The sequence below is a fragment of the Mustela nivalis genome, assembly GCF_964662115.1.
Source record: "Mustela nivalis genome assembly, chromosome: 1".
NCBI classification, from domain to species: domain Eukaryota; kingdom Metazoa; phylum Chordata; class Mammalia; order Carnivora; family Mustelidae; genus Mustela; species Mustela nivalis.
Genome location: NC_139020.1, coordinates 1685563 through 1703905, shown reverse-complemented (window position 1 = coordinate 1703905; position 18343 = coordinate 1685563). Strand labels below are relative to the sequence as shown.

The following is an 18343-nucleotide window of genomic DNA, read 5'->3' as shown; positions in this document are numbered from 1 at the left end:
AATATAGCTCATCCCTGAAAGAAGCTTATCTAACACAAGCATTTTCCCTCTGAGGCACATCACAGCCTTCTTGTACTTAGGAGGCCATTTCAAACTGTAACATCACCAAAAAGAAGCACAAGAGCCTGAAGAATGTGGCTTAAATAGACAGCACAGGATACTTGTTTACAGCATGAGCTGAGGCAAGAGATGAAGTTGTTTGACCTCAGCTGGAAACATGCATGTGGGGATACCCAATGTTTTGCTGACTTGTGCATGTCCATAAATGACTGTGAAGGCACATGAGTATTGACTTTGAGGTTACAAATCAATGTTAGTGAGTAGGTGAAGTTGCAATTGCAAAAATCCATGAATAATGAGGATCAATTATATATCAATAATAACATTAATTGTGAATAAACTCATACAATCAAAGGGAAGATTGTTAGACAGGATAAAATTGAGATTAAACCATACACCCATTACAGGAGACACACGTAAGAGTAAAAGATACAGCTAGATTGAAAGCAAAAGGATAGAAAAAGATATATCATGGAAACAGCAGCCGTAAGAAAATATTCATGTTTTACTAACATCAGATAAAGTGGATGTAAAACAAAAATTGTTACTAGACAAAAAAGACATTTTTAATGATAAAAAGGTCAATCGATGGAGAATATATAATAACTGTAAATATATATGCAAATAATAACAACACTGAAAAACACAAAGCAAAAGCTGACAGACATAAAGGAAAAAAATAGACAATAATATTAGTTAAAGACCTCACTATCCCAGTTTCAACGATGGACAGAACAACCGAAGAGAAGATCAGGAAGGACACAGAGAACAGCACAATAAACCAGCAAGACCTAACAAATCGGTCCGACTCCTCGGCCAGCAACAGCAGAATAGCCTTCTTCAGAAATGCACATGGCACATCCTCGAGGATAGAACATGGGTTATGTATAAAACAAACCCCAATACATTAAAATGGATAGAACACAATGGAGTGAAATTAGAATTTAGTAACAGAAAAAAAATTGGGGGGATTCATAAATTAAACAGCGCACTCCTGAATAACTAAAAGGTCAAAGAAGAATTAAAAGGAGGATCATAAGATACTTTTAAGAACAAAATACCAGAACTTAGAGGAGGCAATTAAAGCCCTTCTTAGAGATTTATAGCTAATAAGTACATATATTAAGAAAGATTTATCACTAATAAGTACATATATTAAGAAAGGAGAAAAGTCTTAAATAAATAACATAAACTTCCACTTTACGATACAGCAGACAAGCAGAAGGAAGGAAATAATAAGAGTAGGACATAAATAAGTGAAATAGAGAATAGAAAAATAATAAAGAAAAATCAATAAAACAGTCTCTTTGAAAAGATTGAAAAATTGACAACACTTTAGCTATACTGATCATAAAAAAGAGAAGAAGAGAGGGAGAGAACTCAAATGATTAGAATCAGAAGTGAAGGGGTCACTGCTGTCAGCCTTACAGAAAAAAGAATTACAGAGAATTATTATGAACAACTGTATGCCAATAACTAATATAAATTAGATAAAATGAATAAATACTTAGGAACAAGATAACTGCAAAACTAGTGCTCTGAAAGCCATAGAACATCATTTTTATTTTGTTAAAGAAAATCTAAATCTGTGGGAAAACATCCCTGTTCCAGGATGAGAAGAGTGGACACTGTGAGTATGGCAGTATTCTCCCATTTGTGTATTTATGTAATCCCTATCAGAATCCAAGCTGACTTCTTATTACATGTTGACAAACTGATGATAAAATTCATATGGAATTACAAGGGATGCAGAATAAACCAAAGCAATCTGGAATAAGAACAAATTCCAAACCTAAGTATATACCCAAGAGAATTAAAAAATATATGTCCATACCAAATTGTGCACATGAATGTTTATAGCAGCACTATTCACTGTACCCAAAGGGTAGAAACGACCCACACATCCATCAGCTGATGAATGGATGAACAAACTGTGGTATGTCTGTACAGTTGAACATTATTTAGCCATGGAAAGGAGTGAAGTGCTGATGAGCACTTTCACACAGATGAACCTTGAAGACACATTACACAAAAGAAACCAGGAGCAAGACCATATATTTGTGAATGTATTCCATTTATATTAAATGTCCAGAGTAGGCAAACAAATAGGACAGGAAGTAAACTAGTTGTTGCTGGTAGGGGTGGGATAGCTGAAGCGTGCAGGGCTCTAGCCCAAAGTGATGGCAAATTGCAAACTCCCCACAAAGAGGGATGCACAGAAGCTGGATACACCAAACATCACTTAATTGCACACTTCAAATAGGGAATTGTGTGGTATGTTAATTACAGCTCAACAAAGTTGTTAGAAAATCACTGAGTGCTGCCTACAAGAGATCCACTGTAGACATAAAAACACCTGCAGAAAGTGAAGGGATGGAGAAACATCCATCATGCAAATGGACATCGAAAGAAAGTGGAGTATCAGTACTTAGGTGGGACAAGATAGGCTTTAAAACAAAGACTGCAACAGGAGATGAAGGACACTGTCATAAGAAAGGGGATGATCCACCAAGAAGATCTAGCAAATGTAAATTTTATCCCCCTAAATTGGGAGCATCCAAATATAACCAACAATTAATAATACACATAGGAGAGACCAGTCACGATGGCAGAGGAGTAGGAGACTGAGATGACATCAGGTGGCAGGAGTCCAGCTAGACAGTTACCAAACCATTACGAACACGCACAAACCCAACAGGAGATCGAAGAGAAGAAGAGCAGCAATTCCAGGAACAGAAAAGTGACCACTTTCTGAAAGATAGGACCTGATAGGAATCCGAAGTGACTGGAAGATAGACTGCGGGGGGAGGGGCTGGCTCCTGGCAAGTGGTAGAGCCGTGGAGCAAAAAATCTGAACTTTTAGAAGCCTGCTGCACTGAAGGACATCGTTTCAGAGGCTAAGTGGGGTAGCCCTCACAGAGATAGTGTGGTCTCAGGTCCCACGGGGTCACTGAAGGATCGGGGGTGTCTGAGTATAGCAGAGCCTGCAGGTATCAGCAGGGAAGCCAGCTACAGAGACAGAGCCAAGGAGTGAGCTCTCAGCTCGGGGTTACCTTAAACTGTGATCTGCGGCACAGTCAGTCCACTGCTCTTTGAGCAGGGATCCCACGATGGCAAATCCAGGGAGATCCACTTTCCTCTGCCAGAAGAGGAGCACAGCAGTGATCTGCTGGGATTGGAGACTCCAAACGGGGCCACGCACCAGAGACAGAAAGGCTTGGTCACAGGTGGGTGAGCTTGGAGCGTGGCAGGAGACCAAGGAGATGGGAAGGACTGACTGCTTTTCTCCAAGGGCACACTGAGGAGTGGGGCTCCGAGCTCTCAGCTCCTCCTGGCTGGAGATTGGGAGGCCGCCATTTTCATTCCCGCCCTCCAGAGCTCTACAGAAAGCACTCAGGGAACAAAAGCTCCTGAGAGTGGACCCAAGCAGATTACTCAGCCCAGCCCCTGGCAAGGGTGGTGCAATTCCACTTTGGGCAAAGATATTTGAGAATCACTGCAACGGGCCCTTCCCCCAGAAGATCAACAAGAACATCCAGTCAAGACCAAGCTCACTAATCAAGGAGAACAGCAGAATTCCAGAGCTAGGGGAAAGCAAAGCTTTTCCCTCATGACTCTTTAGTCTTACAAAGTTAATTAACTTTTTAAAAATTTTTTCTTATTCTAATTTTTTAAACTTTTCCTCTTTTCCCTTTTAACATTTTTAAACTAGTTTATCTTAACAGTACCTTTCTAAAAATATCTTTTAAAATCTTCATTATTATATTCATATTTTATCCTTCATTGTATCTAACTTTATTTTTTCTATACATAGAGTGTTGTTTTTTTCTAAAAAATGTTGGGATACTATTTCTTCTAATAGATCAAAATATACCCTAAATCTAGCACAAGGTTTTGTTCTAGTCTGCAGCCTGAGCAAATTCTCTCCACTTTTTTTTCTTTTTTTTTTCCAACCAACTTATCTTATCAATTCCGTTTTTAGAATTTTTAAAAATTTTCATCTTTACAATCATATTCTGTCCCTTCATCATGCTTACCCTTATTTTTGTATATAAATAATTTTTTCTGTCTTTAACATTTTGGGAGGTAGTTTATTCTAAGAAGCCAAAATACACCCCAAATCAAGTGGGTGGCTCTGTTCTATTCACCAGCCATATATATCTATATATATTTTTAATTTTTTATATGTACATTTTAATTTTTTAAATTTCTTTTTACCCCCTTATTTCTCCCCCTAATTTGAGGTCTCTGCTGATTTGGTTAGCATACATTTTTCTGGGGTCTTTGCCATGCTTTTAGTATTTTATTCTCTCATTCATATATTCTTACCTGGATAAAAGGATAAGGCAGAAAAACTCACCAAGGCTAGGGAACTAATCAATACAGACATTGGTAATATGTCAGATCTAGAGTTCAGAATTACAATTCTCAAGGTGCTAGCTGGTCTCAAAAAAGGCATGGAAGATATTAGAGAAACCCTGTCTGCAGAAATAAAAACCCTTACTGGAGAAATAAAAGAACTAAAATCTAACCAAGTTGAAATTTTAAAAAGCTATTAATGAGGTACAATAAAAAATGGAGTCTCTTAAAGCTAGGATAAATGAGGCAGAAGAGAGAATTAGTGATATAGAAGACCAAATGACAGAGAATAAAGCAGCTGAGCAAAAGAGAGACAAACAACTACTGGACCACGAGGGGAGAATTTGAGAGGTAAGTGATACCATAAGATGAAACAACATTAGAATAACTGGGATTCCAGAACAAGAAGAAAGAGAGAAGGGGCAGAAGGTATATTGGAGTGAATTTTAGTAGAGAATTACTCTAATATGGCAAAGGGAACGAGCATCAAAATCCACGAGGCACAGAGAACCCCCCTCAAAATCAATAAAAATAGGTCCACACCCGTCATCTAATAGTAAAACTTACTAGTCTTAGGGGCAAAGAGAAAATCCCAAAAGCAGCCCAGGACAAGAAGTCTGTAACATACAATGGTAACAATATTAGACTGGCAGCAGACTTATCCACAGAGACATGGCAGGCCAGAAAGAACTGGCATGATATATCCAGAGCACTAAATGAGAAAACATGCAGCCAAGAATACTATATCCAGCTAGGCTGTCATTGAAAATAGAACAAGAGATAAAAAGCTTCCAGGACAAACAAAAGCTAAAAGAATTTGTAAACACTGAACCAGCTCATACAGGAAATATCAAAAGGGGTCCTCTAAGCAGAGAGCCTAAAAGTCGTAGCCCAGAAAGGAACAGAGACAATATACAATAACAGTCATCTTACAGGCAATACAATGGCACTAAATTCATATCTCTCGATAGTTACCCTGAATGCAAATGGGCTAAATGCCCCAATCAAAAGACACAGGGTATCAGAATGGATTAAAAAACAAAACCCATCTATATGCTGTCTTTAAGAAACTCATTTTGGACCCAAAGACACCTCCAGATTTAAACTGAGGGGGTGGAAAACAATTTACCAGGCTAATGGACATCAAAAGAAAGCTGCAGTGGCAATCCTTATATCAGATATATATTTTTTAAGCCAAAGACTATGATAAGAGATGAGGAAGGACACTATATCATACTCAAAGGGTCTTTCCAACAAGAAGATCTAAGAATTTGAAATATCTATGCCCCTAACATGGGAGCAGCCAACCATATAAACAAATTAATAACAAAATCAAAGAAACACATTGACAATAATACAATAATAGTAGGGGACTTTAACACTCCCCTCACTGAAATGGACAGATCATCCAAGCAGATCAATAAGGAAATAAAGGCCTTAAATGACACACTGGACCAGATGGATATCACAGATATACTCAGAACATTCCAACCCAAAACAAGAGAACACACATTTTTCTCTAGTGCACATGGAACATTCTCCAGAATAGATCACATCCTGGGTCACAAATCAGGTCTCAACCGGTACCAAAAGATTGGGATCGTTCCCTGCATATTTTCAGACCACAGTGCTCTGAAGCTAGAACTCAACCACAAGAGGAAAGTTGGAAAGAACGGAGACTAAAGAGCATCCTACTAAAGAATGAACGGGTCAACCGGGAAGTTAAAGAAGAATTTAAAAAATTTATGGAAACAAATGAAAATGAAAACTGTTAAAAAATGACAACTGTTCAAAATCTGGGAGACACAGCAAAGGCAATCCTGAGAGGAAAGTATATAGCAATACAAGCCTTTCTCAAGAAACAAGAAAGGTCTCAAATATACAATTTAACCCTACATCTAAAGGAGCTGGAGAAAGCAAATAAAGCCTAAACCCAGCAGGAGAAAAGAAATAATAAAGATCAGAGCAGAAATCAATGAAATAGAAACCAATAAAACAGTAGAACAAATCAATGAAACTAGGAGCTGGTTCTCTGAAAGAATTAATAAGACTGATGAACCCTGGCTAGACTTATCAAAAAGAAAAGAGAAAGGACCCAAATAAATAAAATCATGAATTAAAGAGGAGAGATCACAACCAACACCAAAGTAATACAAACAATTATAAGAACATATTATGAGCAACTATATGCCAGCAAATTTGACAATCTGGAAGAAATGGATGTATTCCTAGAGACATATAAACTACCACAACTGAACCAAGAAGAAATAGAAGACCTAAACAGACCCATAACCAGTAAGGAGATTGAAGTAATCATCAAAAATCTCCCAACAAACAAGAGCCCAGGGCCAGACAGCTTCCCAGGGTAATTCTACCAAACATTTAAAGAAGAATTAATACCTATTCTCCTGAAACTGTTCCAAAAAATAGAAATGGAAGGAAAACTTCCAAACTCATTTTATGAGGCCAGCATTACCTTAATCCCTAAACCAGACAAAGACCCCATCAAAAGAGAGAATTACAGACCAATATCCTTGATGAACACGGATGCGAAAATTCTCACCAAAATAATAGCCAATAGGATCCAACAGCACATTAAAAGGATTATTCACCACGACCAAGTGGAATTTATTCCAGGGGTGCAAGTTTGGTTCAACAACCTCAAATCAATCAATGTGATACAAGACATTAATAAAAGAAAGAATAAGAACCATATAATGCTCTCAATAGATGCTGAAAAAGCATTTGACAAAGTACAGCACCCTTTCTTAATCAAAATTCCTCAAAGTGTAGGGATAGGGTACATACTTCAATATCATCAAAGCCATCTATGAAAAACCCACAGCGAATATTATTCTCAATGGAGAAAACCTGAGAGCTTTTCCACTAAGGTCAGGAACACCGCAGGGATGTCCATTATGACTACTGCTGTTAAACACAGTACTAGAAGTCCTAGCCTCAGCAATCAGACAACAAAAGAAATTAAAGGCATCCAAATCAGCAAAGAAGAAGTCAAACAATCACTCTTTGCAGATGATATAATACATTATGTGGAAAAGCCAAAAGACTCCACTCCAAAACAGATAGAACTTGTACAGAAATTCAGTAAAGTGTCAGGGTATAAAATCAATGCACAGAAATCAGTTGCATTTCTATACACCAACAACAAGACAGAGGAAAGAGAAACTAAGAAGTCAATTGCATTTACAATTGCACCCAAAACCATGAGATACCCAAGAATAAACCTAACCAATGAGGCAAAGAATCTGTATCCAGAAAACTATAAAGTACTCATGAAAGAAATTGAGGAAGACACAAAGAAATGGGAAAATAGTCCATGCTCATGGATTGGAAGAACAAATATTGTGAAAATGTCCATGCTACCTAAAGTAATCTACATGTTTAATGCAATCCCTACCCAAATACCATCTTTTTTTTTAATAAGTTGAACAAATAATCCTAAAATTTATATGGAACCAGAAAAGACATCGAATAGCCAGAGGAATGTTGAAAAAGAAAGCCAAAGTTGGTGGCATCACAGTTCCAAACTTTAAGCTCTATTACAAAGCTGAAATCATCAAGACAGTATGGTACTGGCACAAAGACAGACACGTAGACCAATGGAACAGAGAGCCCAGAAATTGACCCTCAACTCATGGTCAACTAATCTTTGACAAAGCAGGAGAGAAGGTCCAATAGGAAAAAGACAGCCTCTTCAATAAATGGTGTTGAGAAAATTGGAAAACCACATGCAGAAAAGTGAAACTGGACCATTTCCTTACACCACACACAAAAATAGAGTCAAAATGGATGAAAGACCTTAATGGGATAAGGGAATCCATCAAAATCCTTGAGGCGAACACAGGCAGCAACCTCTTTGACCTCAGCTGCAGCAGTTTCTTCCTAGAAACATCACCACAGGCAAGGGAAGCAAGGGCAAAAATGAACTATTGTAACTTCATCAAGATCAAAAGCTTTTGCACAGAAAAGGAAACAGTCAACAAAACCAAAAGACAACTGACAGAATGGGAGAAAATATTTGCAAATAACATATCAGATAAAGGGCTAGTATCCAAAATCTATAAAGAACTTATCACATCCAACACCTAAAGAACAAAGAATCGGATCAAGAAATGGGCAGAAGACATGAACAGACATTTCTGCAAAGAAGACATACAAATGGCCAACAGACACATGAAAAAGTGCTCCACATCACTTGGCATCAGGGATATACAAATCAAAACCACAATGAGATACCACCTCACACCAGTCAGAATGGCTAAAGTTAACAAGTCAGGAAATGACAGATGCTGGCGAGGATGCGGAGAAAGGGGAGCCCTCCTACACTGCTGGTGGGAATGCAAGCTGGTGCAGCCACTCTGGAAAACAACAGGTTTTCCTGGAAAACCTGGAGGTTCCTCAAAAAGTTGAGAATAGAGCTACCCTACGACCCAGCAATTGCACTACCGGGTATTTACCCTAAAGATACAAATGTAGTGATCCGAAGGCACACATGCACCCGAATGTTTATAGCAGCAATGTCCACAATAGCCAAACTCTGGAAAGAACCGAGATGTCCATCAACAGATGAGTGGATAAAGAAGATGTGGTATAGATATACAATGGAACACTATGCAGCCATCAAAAGAAATGAAACCTCACCATTTGCAATGACGTGGATGGAACTAGAGGGTATTATGCTGAGTGAAATAAGTTAATCAGAGAAAGACAATTATCATATAATCTCCTGATATGAGGAATTTGAGAGGCAAAGTGTGGGGTTTGGGTGGTAGGGAAGGAGAAAATTAAATAAGATGGGATTGGGAGGGAGACAAACCATAAGAGACCCTTACAAACTTTTTATTTTTTTTTATTTTTTATTTTATTTTATTTTTTTTTAAAGATTTTATTTATTTATTTGACAGACAGAGATTACAAGTAGGCAGAGAGGCAGGCAGAGAGAGAGAGAGAGAGGAGGAAGCAGGCTCCCTGCCCAGCAGAGAGCCCGACGCGGGACTCGATCCCAGGACCCTGAGATCATGACCTGAGCTGAAGGCAGAGGCTTAACCCACTGAGCCACCCAGGCGCCCAAACCATAAGAGACCCTTAATCTCACAAAGCAAACTGAGGCTTGCTGGTGACAGGGGGAGTATGAAGAGGGTGGTTGGGTTACAGACATTGGGGAGGGTGTGTGCTATGGTGAGTGCTGTGAAGTGTGTAAACCTGGCGATTCACACACCTGTATCCCTGGGGCAAATAATACATTATGTGTTAATTTTAAAAAGTGATGTACAAAAATAATAATAATTATTAGCATAAAGAAATTCATTGATAGGGATGTCTGGGTGGCTCAGTTGGTTGGACGATGGCCTTTGGCTCAGATCATGATCCTGGAGTCCCGGGATCGAGTCCCGCATCGGGATCCCAGCTCCATGGGGAGTCTGCTTCTCCCTCTGACCTCCTCATTCATGCTCTCTCTCACTGTCTCTCTCTCAAATAAATAAAAATAAAATCTTAAAAAAAAAAAGAGAGAGAGAGAAAGAAACTCATTGATAATAATACAGTAATAGTAGGAGACTTTAACATCTCACTCACAGCAACGGGCACATCATCTAAGCAGAAGATCAAGGAAACAAGGGCTTTGAACAATACACTGGACCAGATGGACTTAACGATATACTCAGAGCATTCCATCCTAAAGCAGCAGAATACACACTCTTCTTGAGCATACATGGAACATTCTCCAGAATTGATCACACACTGGGTCACAACGCAGGTCTCAACTGGTACCAAAAGACTGAGATCATACCATGCATATTATCAGACTGCAACACTATGAAACATGAAGTCAAACACAAGAAAAAATTTGGAAAGATCACAAATACATGGAAGTTAAAGAACATCCTACTAAAGAATGAACAAGTTAACCAGGAAATTAAAAAGGAAATTTTAAAAAATACACGGAAACAAAAAAATGAAAATGAAAAAACAATAGCTCAGAATCTTTGGGCTGCAGTAAAGGCAGTTCTAAGAGGGAAGTATATAGCAATACAGGCCTTTGTCTAGAAACAAGAAAAGTCTCAAATGCACAATCTAACTTTACACCTAAAGGAGCTAGAGAAGGAGTAGCAAATAAAGCCTAAGCCAGCAGAAGACAGGAAATAATAAAGTTTAGAGCAGAAACCGGGGTTCCTGGGTGGCACAGTCAGTTAAGCATCTGTTCAGGCCAAGATCTCAGGGACCTGGGTGCTTGTCAGGGAGTCTGCTTCTCCCTTTCCCTCTGATCCTTCCTCCTTCTCATTCTCTCTCTTGAATAAATAAATAAAACTGTTTAAAAAAAGATTAGAGCAGAAATAAATAATACAGAAACAACCAAACAAAAACCCCAATAGAACAGATCAATGAAACTAAGAGCTGGTTTTCTGAAAGAATTAATAAAATTGATAGACCAGACCTCCTGCTACACTTATCAAAAACAAAGAGAAAGGATAAGGCACCTTGGTGGCTCAGTCAGTTAAGCGCCTGTCTTTAGCTCAGGTAATAATGTCCATTGTCCTGGGATCAAGTCCCACAATGGGCTCCCTGCTCAGCAGAGAGTCTGTCTGTCCTTCCCTTTCTACCTGCTGCTCCCCCTGCTTGTTCTCTCTCCCTCTTTCTCTCTGGAAAATAAATAAATAAAATCTTGAAAAGAAAAGAAAAGAGAAAGGACCAAAATAAATAAAATCACGAATGAAAGAGGAGGGATCACAATCAACACCACAGAAATACAATCGTAAGAGAATAATATAAAAAACTATATGCCAGCAAATTAACAACCTGGAAAAAATGGATAAATTCCTAGAAACATACAAACTACCAAAACCAAAACAGGAACAGAAAACTCGAACAGACCCATAACCAGCAATTAAATTGAATCAATAATCAAAAAACTTTCAACAAACAAAAGTCCAAGACCAGATGGTTTCCCAGGGGAACTCAACCAGACATTTAAAGAGTTAATAGCCATTCTTCTCAAACTATTTTAAAAATAGAAAAGGAAGGAAAACTTCCAAATTCATTCTATGAGGCCAGCATTATTCTGATACCAAAACCAGGTAAAGACACTGCTAAAAAAAAGAGAACTACAGGCCAAAATTCTTGACAAACACGAATGCAAAAATTCCCAATAAGATACAACCAAACTGAATCCAACGATACATTTAAAAGCATTCACCGCAATTGAGTGGGGTTTATTCAATATAAAGGATGTTTCAGTATTTGGAAATCAATCAGTGTGACACACCACATCAACACGAGAAAGGATAAGGTCATTTCAGTAGACACAGTGAAAGCATTTGACAAGGTACAACATCCACAACATCCATTCATGACAAAAATCCTGAACAAAGCAGGGATAGAGGGAACATACCTCAACACAGTAAAAGCCATAAAAGAAAATCCAGGGACACCTGAGTGGCTCAGTGGGTTAAAGCCTCTGCCTTCGGCTCAGGTCATGGTCCCAGGGTCCTGGGATCAAGCCCCACATCAGGCTCTCCGCTCAGCAGGGAGCCTGCTTCCCTTCCTCTCTCTCTGCCTGCCTCTCTGCCTCCTTGTGATCTCTGTCTGTCAAATAAATAAAATATTTAAAAAAAAGAAAATCCACAGTGAGCATCATCTTCAATGGGGAAAAACTCAGAGCTCTTCCCCTAAGGTCAGGAACAAGACAGACATGTCCACTCTCACCACTGTTATTCCACATAGTGCTCGAAGTCCTAGCCTTAGTAATCAGACAACAAAAAGAAATAAAAGACATCTGAATTGGCAAAGAAAAAGTCAAACTTCCACGATTTGTAGACATGATATTCTAGAAAATCCAAAGGACTCTACCAAAAAACTGCTAGAACTGGTTCATGAATTCAGCAAAGTGGCAGGATAAAAATCAATGTACAGGTCTGTTGCGTTACTGCACACTAAAAGTGAAGTAGAAGAAAGGGAAAACAAGGAATCAATCCCATTGACAATTGCACCAAAACCAGTAAGATACCTAGGAATAAAACTAACCAAACTGGTACAAGATCTGAAAACTATAGAATAGTTATGAAAGGAATTGAGGAGGACACATGGAAAGGCATACCATGCTCATGGATTGGAAGAACGAATATCAATGATATGTCTATACTCCCCAAAGCAATCTACACATTCTACACAATCTCTATCAAAATACCAAAAATATTTTTCACAGAGCTAGAACAAACAATCCTGACATTTGTTTAGAGGCACCAAAAAACCCTGAATAGCCAAAGCAACCCTAAAAAAGAAAACCAAAGCTGGGGGCATCACAATTCTGAATTTCAAGCTGTCATTATCAAGCTGTCATCATCAAGACTTCTTGGTACTAGCACAAAATAGACACATAGATCAGTGGAACAGAATAGAAAATCCTGAAATAACCCATAACTCTATGGTCAACTAATCTTTGACAAAGCAGAAAAGTACATCCAGTGGAAGAAAGACAGTCTCTTCAACAAATGATGTCCAGAACACTGGACAGCCACATGCAGGAGAATGAAACTGGACCGTTTCCTTACACCACACACAAAAATAAATTCAAAATGAATGAAAGACCTAAATGTGAGACCTGAAACCATAAAAATCCTGGAAGAGAACACTGGCAGTAATTACTGTGACATCAGTCATAACAACATGCTTCTAGTTATGTCTCCTGAAGCGAGGAAACAGAAGCAAATATTAACTATTGGGACTTCACTAAAACAACAAGCTTCTGCACAGTGACAGAAACAACCAACCAAACTAAAACATGACCTATGGAATGGGAGAAGATATTTGCAAATGACATACCTGATAAAGGGTGAGTATCCAAAATCTATAAAGACCTTGTAAAACTCAACACTCAAAAAAACAAACAATCCAATCAAAAAATGGGCAGACGACATGAACAGACACTTTTCCAAAGAAGACACCCAAATGGCCAACAGACACATGAAAAGAAGCTCACCATCACTCATCATCAGGGAAATACAAATCCAAACCACGGTGAGATCCCACCTCACGCCAGTCAGAATGGCTAAAATCAACAACACAAGAAACAAGAGGTGTTGGCGAGGGTGTGGAGAGAGGGGAACCTTGTGCACTGTTGGTGGGAAGGCAAGCTGGGGCAGCCGCTCTGGAAAACAGTGTAGAGGTTCCTCAAAAGGTTAAAAATAGAACTGCCTTATGACTCAGCAATAGCATTACTGGGTATTTACCACCCCCCCCCACAAAAACAGTAATTTGAAGGGACACAGACATGCTGATATTTATAGCAGCATTATTTGCAATGGCCAAACTATGGAAATAGCCAGGTGTCCATCGGGAGATGAATGGATAAAGAAGATGTGTATATTCACAATGGAATATCACTCAGCCCTAAAAAAGGATGACATCTCACCATTTCAATGACATGGATGGAGCTAGAGGGTATTATGCTGAGTGAAAAAAGTCAGAGAAAGACAAATGATCTCACTGACATATGGAATTTAAGAAACAAAACAAACAGAGGAACCAAAAAAGAGACAGAGAGAGAGAGGCAAACCAAGAAAGACTCAACTCGAGAGGACTCACGGATGGCAAAGAGGGGTGGACGGGGGCTGGGGGAAGTAGGGGTGGGGAGTCAGGGGCACCCGTCCTGAGGAGCACTGGGTGACGTACGAAGTGTTGAATCACTGTATTGTTCATCTGAAACAGATACGACTCTCTATGTAACTACCTGGAATTTAAATAAAAACTTTTAAAAAACACTCCTTAGCGGCCCACGTATAGAAACGTTTCTCAGAACAGCCCTCATATACAAGCAGAAACCGTGGAGTCACTGACAAGCTTGAGGGCTTCACCACACTGTCCTTCATTCAGTACACTTTGTAAGTGCACAGGTATAAAATAGGTTTCTTCAATTATTGTACATTGGACGCCTGGGTGGCTCAGTGGGTTGAGCATCAGCCTTTGGCTCAGGTCATGATCCAGGAGTCTGGGGATGGAGTCGCGCCTCAGGCTCCCTGCTCAGCGGGGAGTCTGCTTCTCCCTCTGACCTTCCCCATCTCATTCTCTCTCTCTCTCTCTCTCTCTCAGATAAATAAATAAAATCTTTAAAATAAATAAATAAAATTATTGTACATTTATTGAAATAAGCTCAGTGTTATTTCATTGACAGAGCATGTTCAAAACAACATAAATAAAGCCACGTGTGTAAAAGATGCTTGCGGAGTGACACAATCTGAGTCCCCCGGGCAGGGTCCCCTCAGGGACAGAATGTGCTCCCCACACGCACTGCCCTTAGTACCCTCTGTGGAGGCCCTGGGGTAAAACATGGTCCTGAAACACCAGCTCCGCACACATGCCACTGAGCATGGCGGAAAATACAAAGAGGAAGAGGACAGCAGAGCCAGCCCCGCGGGCAGTTCCCGTGTGGGAGTCATCCCCAGAATGAGTCCACACACCCAAATACTGGACTCGCGCTCGGGACGGCAGCGGACAAGATGAGAAGTGGAATTTATATAAAAGAGAAGAAAATGGAACGTGTAGGACAGGGAAAACACGATGACTGGAAAAGAAAACTCAGCAGTGGGGCGCCTGGGGGGCTCAGTGGGTTAAGCCGCTGCCTTTGGCTCAGGTCATGGTCTCAGGGTGCTGGGATCGAGTCCCACATCGGGCTCTCTGCTCAGCGGGGAGCCTGCTTCCTCCTCTCTCTCTGCCTGCCTCTCTGCCCACTTGTGATCTCTGTCTGTCAAATAAATAAGATCTAAAAAAAAAAGAAAGAAAGAAAACTCAGCACAGCCAAAGGCACGAACAAGCGGCAGCAGCGCCTTCCCCGGAGCAAACCAACAAGGAGGGTCAGGATTAGGGCCGAAGGGCTTTCCTTCCTTAGCTGAGGATTCTGACTCGGTCACAGACCTTTGACAGGCACCGTCCCAGGCCCCGTGGGGAAGCAGCAATGGGCACCGTGGGCCCTCACCTTTGGGGGTGTCCAGCCGAGTGGGGGGACAGGCACGTTAGCGGCACTGGGATGGACAGGACTGCAAAGCACAGGTAATCGGACCCCATAAAGCACCGTCTTGTTATTTGATCACCTGTTTTCCCAAGGAAAGATGTCAAATAGGAACTCCAAGCCTCATCCCTAGCCTTTGACAGGTCAGCCCGCCAGGAAATACGGTTGCAGGAATTACCGGTATAAACACCTAGCAACGGTCCCACGGCTCTGCTCGCACGGTTGCTGTGATGGGCATCTCGCTACCTATCGGCATGGCCACCCTTGACCCCAAAGCTGCCCTGGAGCTCGGGAGCAGTGCCCGGCCGCAGTCCAGGTCAGCTGTGCCTGCGGCGTGCTCGGGTCGTAAGGACGCAGCGCAGGAACACGAGGAGTAAAGAGTGTCACTGACCTTCGGGGGAAGAGTGGGAACTTTCAAGGTTATGACGATCGAAAATTCTTCAGGGAAGAGGTCACATCGGAAGAAAATCCTTGATGCAGGGAAGCTCACGGCGTGGGGGGCGGCGGCCGAGAGCTGGAGTCCTCGCACGCCGTGGGCCTGTGTCACCCTGATTCCACCTGCAGCTCCGTGTGCAGAGACGGCCTCTGCCAGGATGTCCAGGGGGCGCAGGTCTGTGTCGGGGAAACCACAGGGAGGTTACGCAGGCTCCCACAAGTCTCCCCTTTACCAGCAGGGAAACTGAGGCCCTGAGGGTCAACAATGCACCTGTAGTACCCCCCACCCCGGATTTGCCCAGAAGGAGCCACAGTGTACATTTCGTGGCCTGCTGTTCCCAGTCAGCGGCCACGCGCTGTGTTGAGCACGGGAGGGGAACGGAGGGTGGCTGGGTCCCTGGTCCGGCCCCAGGGAGCGCCTGCCCTACAGCAGCCAGGCCCCATCAGTCCAGGGACCACCAAGTGTGGCGTGCCCCAGGCTCTCAGCAGGCTCTGTGACACGCGTCTCCACGTGCTGTGGAAGGCTGTGGCTTCCGGCGTGACCTGCAAGCCACCCTGGGCCTGGGCCCCACGCCTCGTGCCCTCCTTAGAGAGACAGATCCGCCCCTGGAGAACCTCCGCGCTACAGTTCAAGATCATCAGAACGTAGCTGACGGGCTGGCCTGGCCTCAGGTGAGGCCGGATGATAGGAAAGGAAAACAGGGAACCCAGACAGCGTCTGTGGCCAGAGGAGGTGTTTCTGGACCAGCTCACGGAGCCCAACCTCTAGAAAGGAGGGGGGCAGAGCCCACGGCTACCGCTTGGACCCTGCCCGACCTGGCCACTGCATGCCTGGCCGTGGCCTGGGGCAAATGACCAGGCGCGCAGGAATGACTTAGGCATTCCCGAAGCCATTCCCCTCGGACACAGGGGCCCTGCTAGGGCCTGGGTCCACATGGGGGTGCTGGGCCCAGAGCCCCACTCAGTCCACTCTACGGCCGGGTCAGCAAGGCCAGCAGGCCCTGCGGCGATGACAGTGGAGGCTGACCTTGGGTCCAGTGCGGTCCACCATGGACTTCCCAACAGGAGCCACAGTCCTCAACACAAGGAGTCCTTCTAGGAGGAAGCAGCCTCCCTGACAAGAGACCTGTGACTGGGGCCCTCGAGGGCCTCCGGTGCTGTGACACAGCCCACGTTGCACTGCTCTGGGGCATAGTGGCCTGTGTCCTCTCCCAAGTGTGTGGCCTGTAAGGGACAGACACTGCGGCATCTCCATGTTCCCAGAAGTGTATGGCCAGCCCCTGGTATACAGTAGTTGCCAACTAAATATGACAGATGGCTAATATTTGGGGGTGTTGGCCAGCAGGGCAGGGGCAGGGCGGAGGAACAGCTCGGGAGCGAGGTGAGCGGCCCCCTGCTGATCTCAGCTGGAAGCCCGCACACAGCGTGGGGGCTGGGGGGGGAGTGGGGGCCAGCGTGGGGGGGCAGCAATGTCGGGAGGACACGTCTGATGACCTCTGGGAGGGCTGAGAGGAGAGGGCGGCATCTTCGCGTCGCCATCAGTACTTATGTGGTGCAAAGCGCAAGGAGAGAGCGCGGAGAGGGGACCAGGGGAGCGTGTGCTGAAGGGGGGGCTCCCTGGAGCAAGTGGGGGGTCGCAATCGTGGGAGAAGGGTCTGCACCTGCCAAGGACAAGGGCACCCCCGGGCCGCAGTGTGTGTCGGCACAGGTCCCAGACAGACTCCAGAGAGGAAGTGGGCGTCTCCCCGGAAGCCTGTGCTCTGGGACCCAGACTCGGACAGGGGCCCCAGGTTGGATTCCGAGTGCTGCAGGGTCGTGTCTGGTCGGGGTCCCTGGAGCTCGTGAGGCTCTTAGGAAACACTGGGTCCTAAATTCACCCTCAAAATGCTGAGAGAGGGGCGCCTGGGTGGCTCAGTGGGTTAAGCCACTGCCTTCGGCTCAGGTCATGGTCTCAGGGTCCTGGGATCGAGTCCCACATTGGGCTCTCTGCTCAGCGGGGAGCCTGCTTCCTCCTCTCTCTCTCTGCCTGCCTCTCTGCCTACTTGTGATCTCCCTCTGTCAAATAAATAAATAAAAATCTTTAAAAAAAAAAAAATGCTGAGAGACACTGGGACCGGCGGCCGTTTCAGCTGAGGCTGCACCAGGGTCTGGCCCCTCATCCAGGACGCGGGAGTCCACCTCCAGCCACTGGCAAGCGCCCAGAGGTGCCGCAGCCTGGCTGAGCCCTGGGGCACGGGGGCACTAGCGGCAGGGGAACCCTGAATCTGGCTAATCCTGGGAGAGCCTCTCCCTCCATTGTTTGATCAAACAGCGCCTTCCTGGTTGTCCTCCCCCAGCCCCACCCCTGCCTTGCAGCCCATGCAGATGAGCCGGCTTTGCTCTGACAGATGCTCCGTCGTCAGCATCCGGTCCCCACCTACGCCTCGTCTGCGGGCTGCACACACAGCTGGAGGGTTCCCCAGGTTAACA

The 18343-nt window shown here is 43.4% G+C and overlaps 2 protein-coding genes across 3 annotated transcripts in view; both read right to left on the bottom strand.

Annotated features, from left to right (window-relative positions):
- The window catches only part of TSPEAR (thrombospondin type laminin G domain and EAR repeats), a 205494-nt gene that overhangs the window by 86715 nt on the left and 100436 nt on the right, over positions 1-18343 (bottom strand). For both annotated transcript variants that reach the window (XM_082720531.1, XM_082720532.1), the window contains exon 2: positions 15831-16051. In XM_082720531.1, coding sequence (XP_082576657.1) covers positions 15831-16051 — 221 coding nt within the window. The remainder of the gene's footprint in view (positions 1-15830; positions 16052-18343) is intronic.
- The window catches only part of CFAP410 (cilia and flagella associated protein 410), a 293294-nt gene that overhangs the window by 178853 nt on the left and 96098 nt on the right, over positions 1-18343 (bottom strand). The gene's annotated exons all lie outside the window — the stretch shown is intronic.